Source organism: Pavona decussata, unplaced genomic scaffold (genome assembly GCF_977016875.1).
Source record: "Pavona decussata unplaced genomic scaffold, jaPavDecu1.1 SCAFFOLD_576, whole genome shotgun sequence".
NCBI classification, from domain to species: Eukaryota; Metazoa; Cnidaria; class Anthozoa; order Scleractinia; family Agariciidae; genus Pavona; species Pavona decussata.
In genome coordinates, this window is record NW_028145851.1 from 26,973 (window position 1) to 48,642 (window position 21,670).

General features: G+C 39.0%; 1 protein-coding gene across 1 annotated transcript in view; it reads left to right on the plus strand.

The window, feature by feature from the left end:
* Positions 1 to 1,577: 1,577 nt before the first annotated feature.
* LOC146449808 (uncharacterized) overlaps positions 1,578 to 21,670 on the plus strand; it is a 33,370-nt gene continuing 13,277 nt past the window's right edge. Inside the window, exons 1-3 of the mRNA XM_085101071.1 lie at positions 1,578 to 1,699; positions 10,243 to 10,592; positions 21,205 to 21,369. Coding sequence (XP_084957197.1) covers positions 1,627 to 1,699; positions 10,243 to 10,592; positions 21,205 to 21,369 — 588 coding nt within the window. The 5' untranslated portion in view covers positions 1,578 to 1,626. The remainder of the gene's footprint in view (positions 1,700 to 10,242; positions 10,593 to 21,204; positions 21,370 to 21,670) is intronic.

Sequence of the window (21,670 nt, forward strand, 5' to 3'; positions counted from 1 at the left end):
TATCATTCCATTCTCTGTTTTGAATTTGTATTCCGTATCTATTCCCAGAGTTGAGGTATCCCGTTCCCTGGCCCCAGTTTTATTCCACGCATCACACAAAAGAACGCTTGTCACCAACTAGTCTTTTTCTTTAAAAGAGCTTAGTGTATTTAGCATACTTTTTTCGTGAATTGAATGCCTTTAATTGTCGGAAAAATACAATTCTATAACATTAGCGTGAAATCTAGTTCAAATGTTCTATATGCTCTCGCCATGGCTGAATTACCCAGAATTCTTTTGGGGCGTGAACAAGGGAACTTGAGATACGTAAGGCTGGGTCCGATAAAATGGCTGAAGTATACCCCGCGGAAAACGTTGAGAGGAAAACTTCCAGTCAGATACTAAGGTATGACCTGGAGCTGTAAAACAATGTAGACCGCTTTTCATTTTTGAACAAATATTTGGATTAAAAATTGACTATAAATAAATGTAATTTTTGGTGTTGTTCTTTGGACGAAAATTTTGCATTTGGGGCTTTTTTGCCTAACGGACAGTGATATATAACGAAAATCGGGAGATGTAGTCGGTATTTTGGTTGTGGTGATGGCAAAATTCACGAGTTGGTGCCATTCATACATTATCATGACGCTGTAATAAGCAAGATCGGTGTTTTCAACGCAAGCATGCGTTTTTAGTATCCAAACGGCTAAACTTATATGATTTTAAGAAAGCTGCATAACAGTTTTTTTCTTCAAGGTAAAAATATTTTGCTCCTTCAGGAATTTTCTAGCAATTTATTTGCTCAGTTTTTTTAAAGGACGTTGAAATTACTCTGTTGTAGTACTTAAGAAGATGACCGACCCTTAAACTGAAAAAGTAAGTCGTATTCGATAGTTTGGCTTTGAATTTCGCTCAGATTTTATGACTTTTGACTTGATATTTGGAAGACAAGGAATTTTTGAATCAATATTTGGTGTCTTTACTGGTCCTGGATTTCAGTCTGCTATAAACATATTCTGTACCATTTACCTCGAAGTCAAATGGTCCAGTAAAGACGTATCTTTGAATTTCTCAGCAAACTTCGAAAATGAAAGAGGTAACTCATAGGCATTTTTTTATGGAAGCGGAAACCACGAGAATGCTCTGTGATTCAATCAACAGCATAAGTTGTTGGATGGTTGATAGCTGACGAACGATTTTTAGTTAAAGGCTGATTAAACAAGTAGCGGGTGAAAAATACGCCCACACGCAACTGGTGCGGATTGACGCGTTCTTTCCCGTTGTTTTTCTATGAAAAATAACTTAAAAGCCTTGTGCCTCAGATCGAGGGAGCCATTTAAAAATGTGTTTGAACTGATTTTTGTTAATTTTGATTTTGGTTTTTGTTTTGTTATTATTCAAGACTGGAAAGTGAAAGGAACAGTAAGGAACATCCGAAAAATACCGCTCTATATAAGATTAGCATCAAATCTAGTTTAAATGCCGCGGAAAACAATGCTGGCAACACATTTGGTACCTTTCCACGATTTGATACCTGTTATTGAATACCTTGCATTTTACAATTGGAAAATGTTTTTATAGCTCACCTGCCAGAATGTGGCCTTTACTTGATGTCGGAGGTGATAATCACTCCAAGACATCCAAATCATGGGATTGAGTCAAGGAAGTCTACTTCTTCTGTTGCTTAGCTGTTGCCTCTTATGCTTCCAAGGTGTTCAAGGTAATTAAATTTTAATCAATTTTGATACACTTTAATGTTATAAGATTTTGTAAAGCTGTTGAACCCTTTTTTTTCAAGATGACTACAGTTTGCTACTTCAGAAACTGTCAAGCAATTTATTTGCTCAGTTTTTTCAAAAGGATGTTGAAATTACTCCGGTGCAGTATTTAAGGTGATGACCGACCCATAAACTGAAGAGGAACGTCCTATTCGATAGTTTGGCTTTAAATTTCGCTCATAGTTTACGGACTTTTGACTTGCTATTAGGAAGACAAAGGACTGTTTGAGTCAATATTTGATGTCTTTAGTGGTCTACTGTAAACATATTCTGTAAAAACGTATCTTTGAATTGCTCAGAAAGCTTCTAAAAAGAAAGAAGTAACTCATAGGCATTTTTTTTAATTGAAGCGGCAACCATGAGAATGCTCTGTGATTGAGTTAACAGCATACGTTGTGGGATAGTTGATAGCTGACAAACGATGTTTTCATAACGTGATAAAACAAGTCCGTTGCGGGTGAAAATACGCCCACAAGCAACTGGCCAGGGATTGACCCCTTCTTTTTCTGTTTTTTTATTTTTATTTTTATGATAAATAACTTTTAAGCCTTGTGCCTCAGATCGAGAGCCATTTCAAAACGTTTTTGAACTGACTTTGTTAAAACAAACAAACAAAAACAAAAACCCTAGACTGCACACCCTGCGTTGTTGTCTATATTTACAAGACTGGAAAGTGAAAGGAACACTGAGAAACATCATTTTTAACCTCTAACAAATTAAGGTCGCTGATTTCAAACTATTTTCACAAGAGCCCTGAGACAATTGATTGACGGTCGGTTATAAGCCGGCGTAGAGTGTAGCGTCTTGATTTCAAGATACCGTGTCGAAGGCCTGAATTTTTTTAGGCTTCCTTTTCGCAACTGCTTAAGTTTCTTAGGCCCAGTTCAGACGCCGAACTTTTCATGAGTCGAACTTAATTCAAATTAAGGTCGGCCCAAATCACGAAAATCGCGCCTTTTGATTCAGACGCCGAACTTAATTAGCCGAACTTAATTTACTTGAAGCAAAACCAACCGAAATGTTAGCCGTTTTTCTTTTATTTTTTTATTTTTTTTAGTTGAAATACGTTATAACAATTTATGCATTATGTTTGGCTCATGAAAAGTTCGACGTCTGAATCAAAGCCGTTCCAAAGCCGAAATTCCCGGCTGAGCCAGGCGGGAAGAACGGCTGAGCCGTTCCAAATTGAAACAGCCGTTCTCAACTGATTCAGACGCCGAACTTTTCGTGTACTTAATTCGAGGTATTAGGTTCGGCTCATGAAAAGTTCGGCGTCTGAACCGGGCCTTACTAAGTGCAAGGATCTTTCTTCGATTTGATCGAAGTATTTTTATTTAAAAAAATACTAACCTTGTACAAATCTTGCTCAATGGTTTTTGTTACTATAAATGAAATGCACCCAATGTAAAACATTTTGCCAGAAGACTGTGAATTGACCTAAGAGATTAAAAAAAATAACGCTAAAAGTCTTAATTTTTATGGATAGCTAATCTCTTCCCACGTAGAAAAGTGTCAAGTTCGGGCAATGGATATCCAGACGCAAATTGTCATATCTTTCAAACAGGAGATATCCTTGAAAACATCGAAATTAAGGCTTACAAGGTTTTCAAGTCAAGACACAACAATTAAGAGTACCATTTAGTATATCATTTTATGAATATCGTTAAGGGGATTAAACTGCTTCCTTATTAAGATGGATTTTGTTCCATTCAATTCCGATTTACCAAAACCACTGACCTTTACTATATCTTTAATTGTCGGAAAATACCGATGTATACCATTGGCGTCAAATCTAATTCAAATGTCGCCAAAAACAATGCTGTAACACGGTTGGAAGATTTACACGATTTGCCATCTGTTATTGAAAACCGTGAATTTTCCGTCTTGTTTAACAATTTGTTTTCTCGGTTTTTAAAAGAATGTTGGAATCCCTTAGGTGCAGTATTTAAGGTGTTGACCGACCCATCAACTAAACAGAAACGTCGTATTTGTCAAGTATTGCAACGCTTCACGCATTTCTATATTTATGTTACATAAAGCCAAAATAGCAACTTATAATTAACAAAATTGAAAACCCCTCCCGATGTTATACAGCGTTGACAGTAGCCGTCGTTTGGACGTAGAAAGGAGCAGCCAAAAACGCCGACAGGATTTCGGTCATGTAGACATAATCCGAAACATCATTTCATTTACCTGTTCAATTCACGAAGTTCGCTCACAGACCGCTTTGATTTTATCGTCAGCAATGTGATAGTTTTTAAAAAGGAATATAAGGTTTTTAATACAACACAATAACTTGAACTACACCTCTGAGCAATTTATCGGGGAAATCCCGTATAAAATTGACGTGGGTGTTTTACTCCAAGAATGAATGGTGACAGCTAATAAGTCATTGATGTCAGAAAGGCAAAAAAAAAAATGGGGGTCACCGACTTCGTTTCAGAGATATAGCGCTGGAAAAAATACCCTGATTTTGAAAAGTTGGGCCTTCGTAACTCAAAATGATCTCCATAGTTCTAAGTTAAAAATATTCAAGATGACTAACTGGAGGCAAATTATCTTAGTCAAATTTTATCTAAGGGTATATGTTTCGTAAATTAGTTCAACTGGTGTCATCCTTGCAATTAAATGTAACCCTTAAAAGATGACATTCCCGATCGTCACACAGCCAAAAAAGAAGAGCAATCCGATGGTGCGTGGACAGAAAAATATAGAAAATAATCAAAGTTCTGCCCCATAGATTTTTTCATTTTTCCCTAAAACGTAGACAATCGATAAAGAAAGTGATCACTTGAAAAAAAAAATGGGTGTCACTGAAAATCTAAGAGAGTTATAATCTAGACAAAGTAGTCGCTGTGTTGTCAAATTTCCAAAGTCACGTTTTTGCGTGACAGGTCGGAATGCCTGACCAGCATCACGTGCGCGTTACCCACATAACGAGTTACAGTTGTTCTGTCACACTGGCTTATTGATTTGAGCCGTCGCTGCTAAAAACGAACACTAATAACAACACGACAGGAACAAAGTCACACGTTTTTCTCCATTTTACTGATCGACTGCTTCATTTAAGAGGATAAAGGAGCTGTGAAGTTTGATTTGCACTACTTTTTCCTGTGACATCGAAATGGTATGCAAATTTGTTGCACATGTTTCGTAGGCTAATTGAGCTGAATAACTATATTACTTTAGAGCAGAATAGGAAAGAAATCTGGGATCGAAAAACATGGAATGGCTGTCTTCAGGCAGTCTGATTAGTTTTAGGGCCCAATCTCAAGCAGTTTAAGGCCTGGGTTAAGGGCTTTTAAGAGGAAAAATGGTTTATTCTAGATAACTTGAACAAATTCAATGGCACTGAACTGAAATTTGGAAGATAAAAAGATCTTATCATTCTGAAAATTTCTAAGCACAATAAGTAGTGTTATAGATCACGTGACATGTCACGTGATCGTTTTTGCGAAAAAAGCAAAGATTTGACAGGTAGGCGACGGTTTTAAGAGAAAACATCAAACAAAAACGCGTTTCTAATAAAGATTAAATATCTACATCGCTTCACGTTTGGAATGATCGTCCATTGTTCTCCAGAAAAAAAATTATCAGGACAAAGGTCATTTTTTGTCCATAATTCAACCTTTGATTGTTAATTTCTCCAATTTAAAAACTTAAGGACAGTCATTCCAAACGTAGAAAGTTAAATATTTATAATCTGCTTTGGAAACACTAATTCAGTTATCTATATAAAGAAAATTCGCCACCATATCGCCGATTTACAAAATTTTCATTTTTTGGTCACGTGATGTGTCACGTGATCAAAATTATACGTTAAGGCAAAAGAAAACATCAATTTTAATATTGAGGGAAAATTTCATCCTCTTCTTGGCAGACAAACCGAAGATATAAGGGATCATTAATAATTTCTGAACACCCTTCAAACCCAGGCCTTAAACTGCTTGAGTATGTGATGTTTGGAAATATTCACGGGCTCCAGATGTCAAGTGTTTGTGAATCGGTTCTGATCTCATAATTCGTGACGTGAATTGCGAGCCGCAAGTATCGCACGCATATTCGATCTTCCTTGAGTGGGAAAGAATTTTAATCAGAGCTTGAAACTTGGAAGGAATAAAGTTCTTTTCTTCCTATTTCGAGAGATGAGATATAATTTAGAGAAACTTTCACTTTTATTTGAATGAAAATAGACACTAGTTTCAAGGCCATTTTGAGTAACGTACAAATCTGCATGCTTTAGAAAGCAGCCAGCGAGTTTGGAATGTTTATTGTATTAGTTTCCTTTTGAGATGGTTGGGCTAGGTTTGTGTAAAGTTTTAAGTTCATTGGGTTATTTTACACTGTGAACCGGGCTCCGTCCTTTGACTTAAATCTTCGCGGTTTTCATCGGCCCGTGACCGCTCTTAGGCCGCATTTCAAACTCTTGCAGTTTTCTCAAAAAATAAAATACCTTGGAACTTTAAAATAGAATTTTCGAAAATATTTAACCCAAGGGTATCTTCAGGTGAAATATAAGAAATTCGACAAAGTGGTCGCTGAAATGCAGTTCCCGATTCTTACAGGCAGCCGCTCTTAAACACGAACCAGATTGGTTGAATATGGAAAAAAAAAAAAAAAAAAAAAAAAAAAACTAGCGCAAGTGGGGCAAGAACTTTGCATCCATACTAGGAAATACAGTCGTTCATGTTTTTTAAAAGGGAGTTTATTACTACACGCAGTTACCTCACAGTTTTTGCGTGATCGTCTTACAGCTTTTGTGAGGCGCTTTGGAAAATACGTTCGATTTTTTTAGCTTACAAGCCTCTAACTGGAAGGTCCTTCGACAGGATTTCATAAACCGATTGAAAACAATAAAGATTATGAATGGTTGTGATCAAAATAAACTGCGCCGGTTGATAGCACTAATCCATAGCTTTTAATTTCAGAAACGGTTCTTGTTATTCTTTATCGCCCAAAAGTCTACTTTTCAATAAAGATAATGAAAGATTGCCATAAACAGCGCCGCTCGATGAACGTTATTTCTCTTTTTAAATCTCGAACTATTCTGTAAGTTGTATTGTTTTGTAAGCTGCACTGTTTTGTAACTTTTTTAAATTACGCAACAGCCCTTAGTGACGTACGCATTAATCACGATCCACAGCCTATTTCCTTTAGTAGCCTTAAAGTGCCTATCACCCTTACCCAATTCCTTTTATTCTCAAAAGTTGACGTAGAAAGGAAGCCAAAACAAGCAAATTAATGAGATTTGAAGTTATTCTCGATTTTTAAAACGCGATCGAAATCACAATTTCCGAAGTTAAAACCGCGCCATTAGAGGACTGGCACTAGTGAGTTGTGACGTCGACCCGGTATCTCGATAATGCGTGCTTCAATTCTACCTGTTACCATCTCCCCCCCGGGCACACCCCCGGGCATTTGTGTACTTGACGTCCTATTCCCCACCCCCGGGCGCACAGAAAGAGACAATTCCCCACCCCCGGGACTCATGACATGGACTAAAAATAAACTGCTTCGTTTTGATGATTTATTTCTTTATTTAAACAAAACCAGGAACCTAAAAATCCTAAACTTTTAGAACGAACGCGTATACATATTTAAAGAAGTCAAAGCTGATTGCCGCAGATTCGAGTTGAATTCGAAGCGACGCGTACGCATTGCATGCAGAAAACCAACTGTAAAATGTGAGAACAAACCTGGGAACCGAAACATTTACCCAAAACGTATACCTAGCCTTAAAGATAAAAGTATAAAAATGAAACAGCCTTGAATATACGAAATAAAGCTACTAAATTCGGATACTTAAGTCAAATCAAGCTCTGGGATAAGCTTTTAAAGTAATGAATGAAAATATAAATCACATCGCCTCCATCAGATCGATAAAAAAAAATGTATTTTCATTTTATAAACTGCAACAAATTACCAATAACACTTAAATTCAAACAGAGCTTCCAGCTTCGACAGATTACTCTGGTTCAGCTATTCGCTAACGTACTCAATGGACTTGCCAGCGAAAAACGTGACCTTTTCCGCGTAGTTAGCCGCCATTATCACCCGATAAGTCCTTGGGTGAGTAGTTATTTCGATTTGCCCCGCCCCCTACCCCCGGGCAAGACCGCTTGAGGAAATTCCCGACCCCCGGGCCAGACGGGCCGAGTTTTCCCGGGGGTGTGCCCGGGGGGGGGGGGGGGGGGGATGGTAACAGGTAGAATTGAACCACGCATAACAAGCACACAACTAAACAGCAATGAATCGGAGTGAATTCTACGCGAGCTGTTTGGGTTTCTGGCCGATTTTTTTAGCCCAAAAGCCGAACACTGACTCCGAATCCGAGCAAAGCTACAACTCAGATGATTCAGAATTTAAGTACAATCCCGGCTGCGTAATTGACGCGACGATCAAGCACGTAAAATAGGAATGGGAGGCCTACACAACTCCTGCTCGCATGTTTAGCGCTTTTATCTCAGTCTTTTGATCAGTGTAGCTTCTTATATGTTTACAGCAGCCTGCCATGACGATTTAAATGATTTTTATGATAACCATTGAACAAAACCATGTACTTAACTGTAGCATGTTTTGTATTTTGATCTCAAAGGACATTTCTGGGCTTTGAGTTCTGCGTTTAGTGCCTGTTTATTTCACCTGTTGCTTCTGTTTAGCGACTGTCGTTCTTATGCCATTTCATTTTACTAGTATTTAGGTTTAGTTTGGCTCGTTCTAGTTCGCGGTCCGGTGACAGTACAGCTTCTAGTTAGGATTGAACCGTATGATAATCTTTAACCTCCGAAAGCGACCGCTATTGTTGTTATCTTTGTTAGGATTTGAACTGTGTTATTACATCTTTATCTTCTTACAGTTTTTGTATTGCAGGGCCCGGCCGTTTGTTTTTGTGGCAGGGGGTTGTGTCTCTGATCATTGCTTTTGATCCTTTCTTTTAACATTGTAGATTTCTTCGAGAGCTATGCAATGCGTGAAATTAAGGGCTTTTAAAAGTTTGTTTAGTTACGGCTTCGTTTTTTCATTGCCTCGCTTCGCTCCGCTCTGAGGTTTGTGTTGCGGGAGCTTGCTATTTTCTAAATATTTGAAATCTTTTTTTTTTTTTAAAGAATATTTTACTGTTGCCGAGGGAAGTGTAAATAAGCAAGATTTTTTCTATGAACTAGAGGCTTACCTTTTGTCAACGAAACCACCACATCGTGATGCAAAAATTTTACTTCGCGACAACATGCGGACCGCTGAGGAAACAGCTCGAAGGGTTGCATTTTTCGTGGCGTAAATATAAGCGTGTCCAGTTGATATTTTTATCATTTTTAAAATGTTCAAACTGTTTATTAGCTGAAATTGGTCTGGTAGTAGGAGAAGTAAAACCGCACAACAATTTGAAAGCCGTTGCGTTTGTTATTTTTCAAAATATTTTGATTTCCAGTTAAGAAAAGCCAACCTTTTGGAGCAGTATTTCGAACATGTCAATCGACCGACATGTTCGATTGACTCTTAACCTCGTTCTTCACAGACAAATTCAAGACTGAAGCTTTTTTTAAAAAGAATGATGCATTCTCCTTGGAAAGCCTACTCTCAAATTTATACATGTGGAATTGAGAAAGGAGAAGAACTAGCTTTATCATGTCATTGTAGCCGTTCATCCACTCGCCAACAGACAGCACTCTCAGAAGTAAAAGGCCCAATTCGCCTCTTCGCATTCTTGAGAGTCCAGACCAATTATTAATTTAAATAAGTTTACTATCTCAGTAGGTTTGTTTTGGCTGTACTATAAGCTTAAAAAAAAGGAAACATTTCTTACCGCTCGTTCGCGGTGATGTTTGGCACTAGTCGAAATCGGTACACCTGGACTTGTAGTCACCCCTTTAGCATGGGCAGTTGGCGTTACATTTTTACCGATATCATTCCCGATCTCGTTCAGTCTTGGGATGATTGGCTTGTTACTCACTTCATCAATAAATCAGAAACGACGCATGAAGTCATCGTTCGTGAAGTGCTTGGAGCATATTGACGAGTTTCCGGTTTAACTCCCATTTAGCCCGCTTTTTGTTTCACGAAATCGATCTACTTCTTTCTGCCAATCCTTTCTTCATCATTATCGAAGGGTATAGCGTGCAGAACTATACCTTTCTACATATCTGAGAAGGCAGCACATTCACCTACCAGAGAGAATGTAGTGATAAATGAGAAATGCTCTGTGGCCGAAATACCGGGTCGACGTCACAAGCTTGTTAGTTCCCAGTCTCTCAACTGCTCTTTTTTGTATTCAATATTGTGGAAAACGGCCTATTTTGGGAGATTTTGTCGTCTGATAAAAACAAAACGAAACATGGAATACGATTTGTTTCTTCGCAAAGGGTCTTAGCCATGCATATATTTCTGAAATTCATTAAAACCGTGTAAGGGTGATCATGATAGGCACTTTAATAGACCGATTGATAAGGAAAATTAGCTGGTTAAAATTTTTTTTTGTTTTATTCAACAGGAGCTGAGCGAGGGAAAATTGACATCCAACCAGCGGGGAACGATGCTTACCATTGCGAATATGCTTCATTTGGCGGCAGTTTTTCCAGTGGAATTCCCGTGAGAGTCTTTGCATCAGTTAATCAAGGCAACGAATCATCCCAAGTCCACGATTCTGCTCTTGTGTGGGTTGAAGAGATCACAATCAGGCGTTTCAAGGCGTGTGTTGTGATAGGCGGTCAGGGCTCCCATGGCAACATCACCATTGATTGGTTCGCTTTTCAGGGTTCTCAGTCAGGCGTTCAACATGGGGAAACAAGATTTACTCTCTTTACGACTGGGACAAAATGCAACCAGATTTCGTTTTCTCAGGTTAGATCCTATTTTATGTTATAATTATTTCGATTCTATTTGTTTGGTTTCAGTAATATTTCTTTAGGAAATTAAAGTGATACTGGATACCTTCAGCAATACCAGTCGTGTTTTAATTGCATTTGCGGATCCTAACAGGTCTTCAGAACAAGAGAAGGAGCCACTTTATCATGGAATGTACCGCCCTCCGAATGCTCGTTTCTTCAATCAAGGCAGCTAATAAGCTTCCCCTGATTTGAACTTGAGCACCTAGAAGCGTTTTTATTTGAAAACTAATTGAATTCCAGAGGTCAATTCAAATAGATTTTACAGCAAACTAACTTCTAAATTTAGGCAACCTAAATTTGAAATCCATCTAGAATGTTATTGTTTCAAAAGAATAAATAGTATTAAAAGGAATCGATATGGTCCATTGCCAATCACAGAGCCTGAATTCGAACACGTGATCAAAATAGACCAATGGGAAAGTCAGATTTTCTCATTACATTATAGCGCCATCTTGGATAACGCAAAGGACTCGGGCCGAGTTTGTAGATATTATATGCTTCACGTCATGGGTGGGTGGGTTCATTAGCCAAGCGGCGTTTAGAAACGATAAAAAACTTTTAATTTAACGTGAAACAAAGCAATAACAATACTGTTGTGTTCACAGTCCAAGAGACTGTTTGAGTAGTAGGTCACATTCAGTAAGCTGGGATAATGATTTCTTTAGTTCGGCTGCTGGGTCCTAACTGTGGCATCGGTACCAGGCGTGGACGAAGCTGTAGGTATATTCCATGTTGATGACAGCAGAGTTATGGGTTAGCAAGTTCTCCGTATGGCAACGGATGACCACTATGTGATTGTCTCTCGTAAGTCTGAAATCTGGGTACACAGTAGAGGGTTTGATATAGCGTTTTAAGAGTTGGTGTTTGACCCAGTGTCGTTTGGTCCAGGTTTCTGAGAGCGCATCAAGTCTAGCTTGTTTCTTTCAATCCAGGGTAATATGACGCATGATGTGTACCATGTCCAAATAGAGTTTTCTTTTTTTTTTTAGCTTGTTCTCGTTTAGCTTGGGTCTCTCTCTCCTTTTTATAAGGCAGCCAGGTAGACTGGACCAAGGGGGTGATACAAGTGTGGGTGGGTCTCCTTTTTTGTTCTTTATCGTCATGAGAGTGGCCCATTCAATCAGAAAAAATGCACTCGCGTTTCCTTTTGATGCCGTTACTTGCCAATAGGAATTGACTGTCCCACGCCAGGAGATTGCACTGATTGATGTACAGATTGGCGCTCGCATTCTGATAGACGTTAGCCTGTGGGCTTTGATTTTGTTCACCTTGGACATGACCGATTGACTCGTGTCAAATAACTTTGACAGAAACAAATGATCATCTATCTTTTCTTCATCATTCTTGTAACGACAGGTGTGGGTGATTTTCTCTGCCTGGTGGGGTTTATCGCGTTCTGCTTCCTCAATGTGTGAGTAGGCAAATCGGTTGTTGTGGATGAGTCCATTGGTCACGATGTGCTTGCACAGGTCACACTTGAAATTAGTGTTAAAAAAAGGACCCTTCTGTAAACCACTTTCGTGATGTTGGCTTCCTCGTTAAAGATTACCCTCATGTCAAATGAAAATGGCTTGGGGATATTAATATAACGATCAACTGGAAAACTGTTTATACAATTATCCTTCCAATGTACAAAGAGCACAAGGTTTCAATTTTAACTTTTTACACAGAAGACAATCGACTAACAACTTTCTAAAACAGAAAAACTGATACATTTGTTCTGGGAATGTCCAAAAAGTCAGTCATTCTGGATCAGTTTGTCTCCAAGGCTGTAGTCAAGCAAAGTTATTGCGAAAAGAAAAACCTGTTACAACTCGGTACAGCTCTGAGCTTAAAATCTAATAACTCGAATACAAAATGCAGACTAATTTGTGTTGCTTATATTCTAAATACTATATTTCCCTGTTTAAGTTGAAAGAATGTCCACCCAAACTACAAGATTTTCTACGCTGGGTCAACACTATTGTCCAGAAGAAAAACAAATAAGAAATGGAACAATATTTCTAATTTATAAATCAGAACTTAACGTAACGTGAAAAAAAATCAAGGCACTAGGAGAAGACTAAGTACCGCGAACTTTGCAGGTTTCAAAGAGAACAGCGTCGGGCTACTGTACCCTAAACCAGCGAAACCTAAAGTAAACTGAAACTTAAGGCCCCTTCTAAATATATGCAATGTTTTGGCCTACAGTGCTCTTTGTCACGTCTTGACAAACATGGTTCGAGTTATCGAGGGTAAAATTTTATAGAAAATAACCTGAAGGGAAACAGAAATTGCTTCGAGTTAGCTGCAAGTTCGAGTTACCGAGGGTAAAATTACAGCGGTAAACGTATGACGGAAATCCAGGGGAATTCGATTTTGGTTCGAGTTTGCGCGAGGTTCCAGTTATCGGGTGACATTCTTAGTGCTCCTCAATGTAGATGAAGTCTGGCGATTTTCACTAGCATGTTGTGATTCAGTAAGTTCATAATCATGTTGCTCATGGAGTCGATTTGATGTTTGTTGGCTTAACGAAGAAGATCATTTCTTTGACGCATGTTGGCTGAATTTGGAAGGGGCCGAAAAAACGGCAAGTTCCGCCGTATTCTTTCTTGTCTTGTTTTTGTTTTTGACTCTTTAACGACTTCTTTCTTTTATACAAACGCAGCTACTTTTAAAGGCAAGGCCTGACCGGATTTGAGTAATATGGGAGGCATCGCTTCTCTGTACTGATAAAAAAAGTCTTGTTAGCAAGAGTTCGTCGACGACCACGAGTTATGGATTGGGTAATGTTTTTCTCACCATATTTTATCAATGACAAGGGTTTTTTTACACTCGTCCGCATCGTAGACCTAGCTGTGCGCCACTACCTCTCACACCAGCCGCCAATAGATTGCTGCTTCTTATTCCACTTTCTCTCGATCCATATCCATCTCAACGAGAAGAAAATGACGTGCAGGTGATTTCAGGATTATAACGATCATCTTTGTAGGTGGTTGTGATGGTGTTTGTGTGAGTGCCATTGGCTACAAGTCTCCTTGAGGATCTTAAATTGTGCAACTTCTCTTTATTTAATCAATCTGACTCTTTCATGACATTCGCTTAAAGAATGCGTCTTTGTAGTCTATTTCTTCTTGGAGGGGTGTCACTGGAAGTTGGAGTTATCCGGTGGCTGGACCTCCTTCCGGGTGATCCGCTGGATGGACCTTCTCCGGACGATCCATGGGTGGAACTATTCTCTTTACTGTAGTCTTTCTCGTCTACGCTATTTTCTCTTCTACTGGGTGAAAATGCTTCAGGCGATCCATCCTCCGCCTCCAGAATGTCCTCCCGTTGCATGCGAAGAGATCGATACAGTTGGTGTTGGCCACTCTTGCAACCAGTCCGTATCGCTTTGACTTCCTGACATGGGTGGAGTGGTACTAATGAAAATGGCACTGACACCCGCGTGAGATAATTTGCAAGTTGAGGTTCTTGTTCTACTCGTTGAGGCACCAATGGGTGTCGAAATTAAACGCGAATGATATTTTCTGGATGTTGTTTTCGTGACAATTCATCATACTCTTCCGGAGACGAAATATTAGGAACTCTAAGGTTTTGTTTAATGTTTTGCATGAGACTATCTTGGAATTTTGATCTCCATCTCTCTGATACTGTTGCAAAAGCTCGTCCGTGGTATAAGATACGTTGATCATCGCTTGTACACGGTTGTAAAAACTTCGCTCCTTAGGAAATTTCCTTTTAAATGTTAGTCAATGTTGGGAATAAATCAAACCCTAAATGTCAGTAGGGTTGATGAGTGGCTTCAAAATAGATTTGCAGAACGTCTTCTTAATCAGTTAGAAAGGATTACAGTGCTTAATAGCGTACATGCTATTGATCAACGAGTTTTAAAGGTTATGACCTAGTGAGCATTTCTGGAAATTGTACTTGCATATTTGCCGTAGGAAGTATGTATTGACACAAGTAAAAGATGGTTGCATTTCGATGATGTGAATCTGTGGTAGATTAATTGAGGACCCGTTTGCCATTGCTTCTATCATTCATGATATCATATAACGCGATAATGCCTCCTCGTTTTCCTCCAAACCACCGAGCCAACTGTCTAAAATTGGGTATACCTTCGTTCATTGAAATCCTTTTTTGAACATCCTTTAAATTTATCCTTGCCAAATGCCATAGCAATAAAGGACATTAATAATTTGTCAACAAAGATTGCCAGCCTCAGACGAAGCAAGCAATTGCGATTAGAACCACCAAACAACACATAATTAAATTTTTCTTGATTTGTACGCCGAGCTGTTTACTACCTGCGGTTCTTACGTCATCTGGTTGTGTTGCTGTAACCAACATGTTCACTCTCGATGTGAAAAGCAATGGAAGGAAACTCTCAGTACGTGCGGACTTTACAGACAATCACTTCTCGCACCTTAGTGGCCACAGCTCCTGCGTCTTCATTCTGTGCTGATGAGTAATTTTGTCATCTCTCATTACCTGGCCCTTGTCATGCAATTGATAAACGACAATCATTTAAATGTGATGAATGCTGGTTTTGCCAATACGTTAGTTGACGATGTGATCCCAAATGATTTAACGATCATATTCAAGGATTTAAATGTGGATAGAATAGATGGTTATTTAATTCTTTTTCACTTGCTCATCCAATAAATTGGTGATCGATGAGCCAAATCGAGCGGTATGGATCAATATTACTTTTAACGACATTTTGAAAGGTTTGAACCTTTTGTCAGAAAGTTATTACCAAAGACCGCTCATGCCTTCATTAGGTATGAACACAACAATCCAAGGTCATTCATGTATCACGTGTCACGTGTTTATGGACATCAATTACTTTATGACTTGTTGAAAACCAACTTATCTGCATCATTTAGCTTTGACGTACCATGACGATTTGCGACAATGCAATGATTATTGTTTTCGTACCCCCCAAAGGATACAAGCCACTTCTAACATCTAATTTTTATCAATGGTTTTAATTTCTTTAAACATCTTTTATTTTTGCTTCATTTTGGATCTAGAGAAGTCCGGACCGCAACGCATTTTGTAAAATAATTGATAACCCTATTATCAAACAAGAATCAATTCGTGTAGGTTTTGGGTTCCCCCTTTTGCAAAGCAGTAGTCACAAGTTTCAGAATCGGCGTAATATCGGAAGGATGACAGATTTCCATCAAGGACCATTTGGATCTCAATTAGAGACCAGATTATACTCAATCTTGCATCTACATAACAATTTCAGTTCATTGTTGCACTGATCAAAAGGTATATACGGTCCTTAATGACTTTGTGGATTTTGTTATACCAGCTCGTAGATATCTTTTAATTTTGGATTACTGCGGCGATTTTGTCAAGGCAATATATATTGTTTTCGCAATATATACCAAAAGAATGTCAATCGAAGCGCTCCTTGCGACCGCTCTCTTCAGCTCTAAGTTATGACCGACACTACGAAACCCTTTTTGACTTCCATCAACACTTCTCTAATTAAAGCTCCCGTGCTTAATTTTTTTTTGTAAGCTCTTTTAAGTGACAACTCAGAGTTTGATACTCAAAAGTACCGTACGTAGAATTCAACACTTTTATAAAATCTACTCGATTGTTTTTTTCCTTCAAGAACCATGCAGACTCATACAGAAAATCCCTTAAAATAGACTTAAAGAAATATTAAGTCCATATGGAGGGAGAAAGATTGTTTCCTCATTCATTTTTGTAACATGTGCAATCATGGGACCTGGTGATGCTCAATTTTGAGCAGTTTTGGACAAAATTTCACAAATTCATGTTTGTTTTAAAAAACCTTGATAGAAATAATCACGGAATTCACCTGCACACTTTACATAGGGATTCATAACGTGCAACCACAATTGTACATTTTATTTACTTGAAAATCATGTATTTCAAATCATCAATGAGGAGAAGGGGCAGGGATGCCGCAGTGGTGAGAGGACTCGCCTCCCACCAATGTGGCCCAGGTTCGATTACTGGACTCGCGTTATATGTGGGTTGAGTTTGTTGTTCAGGTTCTCGTCCTTGCTCCGAGACGTTTTTCTCCGGGTACTCCGGTTTTCCCATCTACCTCAGAAACCATCATTTCTAAATCTGGATCGTGTCGCCTATTAAAGCTCTGCGCTTATTACATTGACACTGAAATAAAGTGATTTATTTAATTTTAATGCCCTTCATGCGGTGAGACGACTTTTGCTGAATACTTGGGGGAGCAGGGATGGTGCAGTGGTGAGAGCCCTCGCCTCCAACCATTGTGGCCCGGGTTCGATTCCCGGACTCGGCGTTATACATGGGTTGAGTTTGTTGTTGGTTCTCGTTCTTGCTCCGAGAGGTTTTTCTCCGGGTACTCCGGTTTTCCCGTCTCCTCTAAAACCAACACTTCTAAATTCCAATCCGATCTGGAAAGTGTCCCCAATTAGTGTTCTGCGCTAAATACATTGACACTTTAATAAAGTGATTTATTTATTTATTTATTTATTTATTTATTTTTTATTTTAAGAGTGGTTGCCCCACACCACTTGGAATCCAGTGCTATTTTAAGTTATTTCGAAGATAAACAGGCCTTATTATATACTGAACAAAATATCGCGTTTCTGATTGGTCAATGATGAATGCATAAATATGTTATAGAGTGCAATGCAGAGAAGTTGCCATGGAAAAACCGGGGAAGCCCCAAATTTGAACATCAAATTATAAAAAATGGCTGAAAGTCGATTAGCTTTGTCAAACCAAAACATCATTGACCAACTTAAAGAAAATGCGAATAACAGAAACACGTTGAAAGCTACACAGACCTGGTTAAATGTCTGGCAAACATGGGCGACTCAACGAAAAGTAAACATAAAAATGGAAGAATACGAGCACGAACAACTCGATAAAATATTGGAAATCTTCTACAGAGAAATACGCACAAAAGACGGATTTGAGTACGAACCTGAGAGTTTAAAATCCATGCTAACATCCCTCGACCGCTTTTTAAAAGAGCATGACTACAAGTACTCTATTTAACGAAACCGAACGTTTTACCAGTCGAAGTTGGTACTCGAAGGAAAAGTGAAGTGTCTCCGTCAACAAGGGAAAGGCAAGAGACCCAACGCCGCAAATGCACTGACAGCCGAAGAAGAAAAAAAGCTATGGAGTGAACAAAGTCTCGGCGACTGCAGTCCAAGAGTTCTTTCCCAGACGATGTGGTGGATCTTGACTCAACATTTTGGCCTGAGGGGAAGACAGGAACACCATTCAATGGAAATCGAGGACTTCAGTTTTTGTGTAGACGACAGCGGCACAGAGTACGTCACATTTAAAGAAAATCCTACAAAGACGAGGCAGGGAGGACTGAACACAAAACATTGTAGTGTTCTGCCAAAAATTGTCGCTGCTGGTGGTCAGAGATGTCCCGTTGAGTTACTGAAACAATACTTTAGTAGACGTCCTCAAAAGATGCGAGACAAACGTCCTTTTTACCTTGCCAAAGTCGAAAATCCCAAAACAAATGTTTGGTACAAGAAGCAGCGGCTCGGCGTAAACAGCATCCACAAGATGATTAAAAGCGTCGTCAAGAACACAGCTCTGGAAACAAGCAAGAAGAAATTGACTTACCACACCGCAAGGAAGACAGTTGTGAAGAAACTCAGAGAGGTAAGCGTTGAGAGTCAGTCGATAATCCAGGTGACCGGCCACGAAGTGAAAAGGTTCTTAACGATCACGATGAAGGTAGTGAGAAGGAACAGCGATAGATTTTTCAAAAATTATCAGCATGACTCCACGGTCAGCAGCCTCCAGCAGTTTTCCTGGTCTACCAATGTGTTCTTCTCCTTCGACGACTTCAACATGTGAACAAGTGAAAACAAGCGGGTGAACGCAGGTGAGCAACTTTCACAACTGTCAAGTCACATTTAACGTGATTCAGGGGCAATGCAGTTCATTAAAGTCTACAAGTCGGAATATTATTCCCTGTAGCTGATTGAGATCAAACATTTGAAAACAGATCAGCGGGCTTAAGTACTCCCGCCGCTTTCAATAACTGAAGTTTAGCCTTTGAGTTCGGGTTGTAATATTTTTTGAGAAACTTTCAAAACCTTCACGCTTCATTTACCTGTCACAACATTACATTTTTTGATTGGTTCAAATAAACATGTGAGCATTTTGGAACCCATTGGAGTGTTTTTTGTAGTACATAAGGGATGCAAAGTAGTGCGATGGAGTAATTTTGTTGAGAATATAATAAATAAAAAATAGTTTGAGCCTGCTCGGGCATTTTGTGATTTATGGTCACTCGTGATGTTTTGAAAGTTCTCAAATTGCACTCGCCTACGGCTCGTGCAATTATGAAAACTTTCAAAACATCACTCGTGCGTTCATACGGCTCCCATACATATCATTCTGAAAGACGGTATTTTTTATGCACACGGAACGATATATTTGTTTTTCCTTCCAAGTTTCGGTGGTTTTCAGATTTCGATTTAATATATACACGTTTCAAATACATCTAGCTTGAGTCCTTTATCCTGGAAACCACATTATTGTTTAACCAATGCAGATGTTAAAATGTTGATCTAGATACAAATCTACGGATGTTAATGTGATGTTGTGATGAAAAAAAAAATGAGAGAAAATGAGAAAGAGATGAAAAGAAGGAAGAGGTCTGTGTGTATCATTAGAACCATGGGCATTTACGTGACCCTTGTGAATAACGAGGGGCTCAAAAGGGGAAGGGCCTTGTGATTCACTGATGAACTCCCCTACTTTCTGTAGTTTACGGGAAAAGGCTGAGAAATGGCTTTGGTCAACATCTCTCACCCCAAAATCGATATATATTGAGATAGAATCATGAAAGAACTCTTTTTAGCCTTATTTAACGAGCAATGTGCTAAAACGATGGAACGAGGGGGCGTATGGAAAGATAATCACCAATCACACCTGGACCTCTATGATCGGTGTCATTGCGGATATGCCCAGAACATGAGACTCAGTCGCACCCGAGATTTTGCCAAACCACTGGGCCTCGCGGATAAAAGTGGAGGCTTAGTTCCTAGCCTAGCCGTTAAAGGTTTAGCAATCCCTAAAAGTCCTTAATGCATACCCAATATCTCATTGGACCTCATTTGAGTAAAACAAACATTGAAATCGACCGGAAGAAAAAAGACGACTGACCAGACCCGGAGAAGAGCACAAACACAAGTTCATTTATTCAGATTTAGTGCAACCCCAAATTATTGGAAACGTCTACAAAGCATGCCTCGAGAAATCACACCACCAAATCGCACATTTTTCAACCCATCAATCTGGTTCATGTTCCCATCAGTAAGACTTTCAATTCTTTGATGTGATTAAAGTTGACGTCAACGACATCGATAACAAAGATATGGACCCTCCCATAAATGAATTCACTGTGCACCCTGACTATTGAACTTTAACGCCATTAACAGATTCCATTGGAGACTTAATGCGACTTGATGTTTGTATATAATGTGACCAAGACAGTGGACACGCAAAATTAACTAACATGTTTGGTTTTTACAAACCCTTGACAAATACGATAGCACATTTCCTGAAAGACTTGGCAAATAATACCCAACGTCCACTCTAAAACATTTCCCCTACCCGACAGCGATGACTGTGATTCTCTTGATGATGACAGTAGTGCTAATGTCGCCATCGCCAAAGAATAGAAACAACAACAACAAAAAAAAAAAATCCATGAATGCTTCCACTGAAACCACACATTAGTTCCTGGGACCTAGCATACAATTAGATTGACGTGAGCACAGGGAAAACAATCCCCCAATAAAAGTTCACAAACTGAGATAGGCTAAAATACATCTAGTTCGAATGTAACACGAGTGCTTCTTTATAGTTTTTCAGTCTAAAACTCGGGGTCGAAAAGAAAAATGTTTAATGAAATCTAGCCGAATTGTGGCTCATGAAAAGCTGGACGTTATTAACATGACACTTAGAAACTGCTTAAAGCTTGTGGCTGGTACTTAATTGCAGATTGCAGTCGTTCTGATGCTATGGTTGGTGTAAATTATTGACAGAGACACCAGTTGGGAAATTTCCTTTATCAGTTTTCCTCCAAGTCAGTTGACTCCGAGATGCTTGTTATTGTACCAGATTTGAACTACTTGTAACGCGTGTCTTGTGTCACAAACCCCGAGAGAGAAGTTCGGGAATTGGTCGGCCATTTTACTAAGGGGGCGATGGCGTTACACCTTTATGCCGTGCTTCTGTAATCTGAAAAAGCACGGTGTTGCAGCCAATCAGAACGCACGTTATATCGGAACTTTATTATAATCATTTTTACCCCACCGTAAAGGAAGCGCCGTTTTGGCTACTGACCAAGCGGCATAAATTATCCGTGAAGCCATACATTCATTATTTCCAAACTCGACCAGAGTTCTTGGCAGTATTAAAGATGGCGCTAAAATGGAATTTAAAAATCCGGCTTTTTGATTGGTCCATTTTGATCACGTCTTCGATATCCGTGTCTATGATTAGCTACGGACCATGTCGTCCCCTCTAAATACTATTTATTTGTTACTTTTTTTTTTTTGGTACAGGCCTTTTCAACGATTCCTGCAGTCCATGTTACTGTTCAGCATGGAACTCTTAATGAAAGGAAAGACGCAATGGATGTTTGGATAGAAAGTATCTCCAGTAGACAGTTTGAAGTCTGCTTACGAGAATCAAGAACATTTGATGGACCTCACAGTAACCTTAAAGTGGTATGCGAATAAATTATAATTAAAACGGGGTTAACAAGAGGGGAGGGGGGGATTCTGCTTGCCAGGGGACTTTCAAATTTTATAACAAGAAAATTTATCTTTTATCGTTATTAACTTTTGTTCATTGCCTTTAATGTGCTTGGTCGTTTTACCGTTATTTTGTTGGTGTCTGTTAATTTTGGTGGCTTTTTAAAGTTTTTGGCAAGACTAGAAATCCAAAGTGAAAAAGGGAAAGTTTCACCAACTTATAACTGGCTGCAGTGAACAAAGTATCGACATAATTGATATCCAAGAACAACAT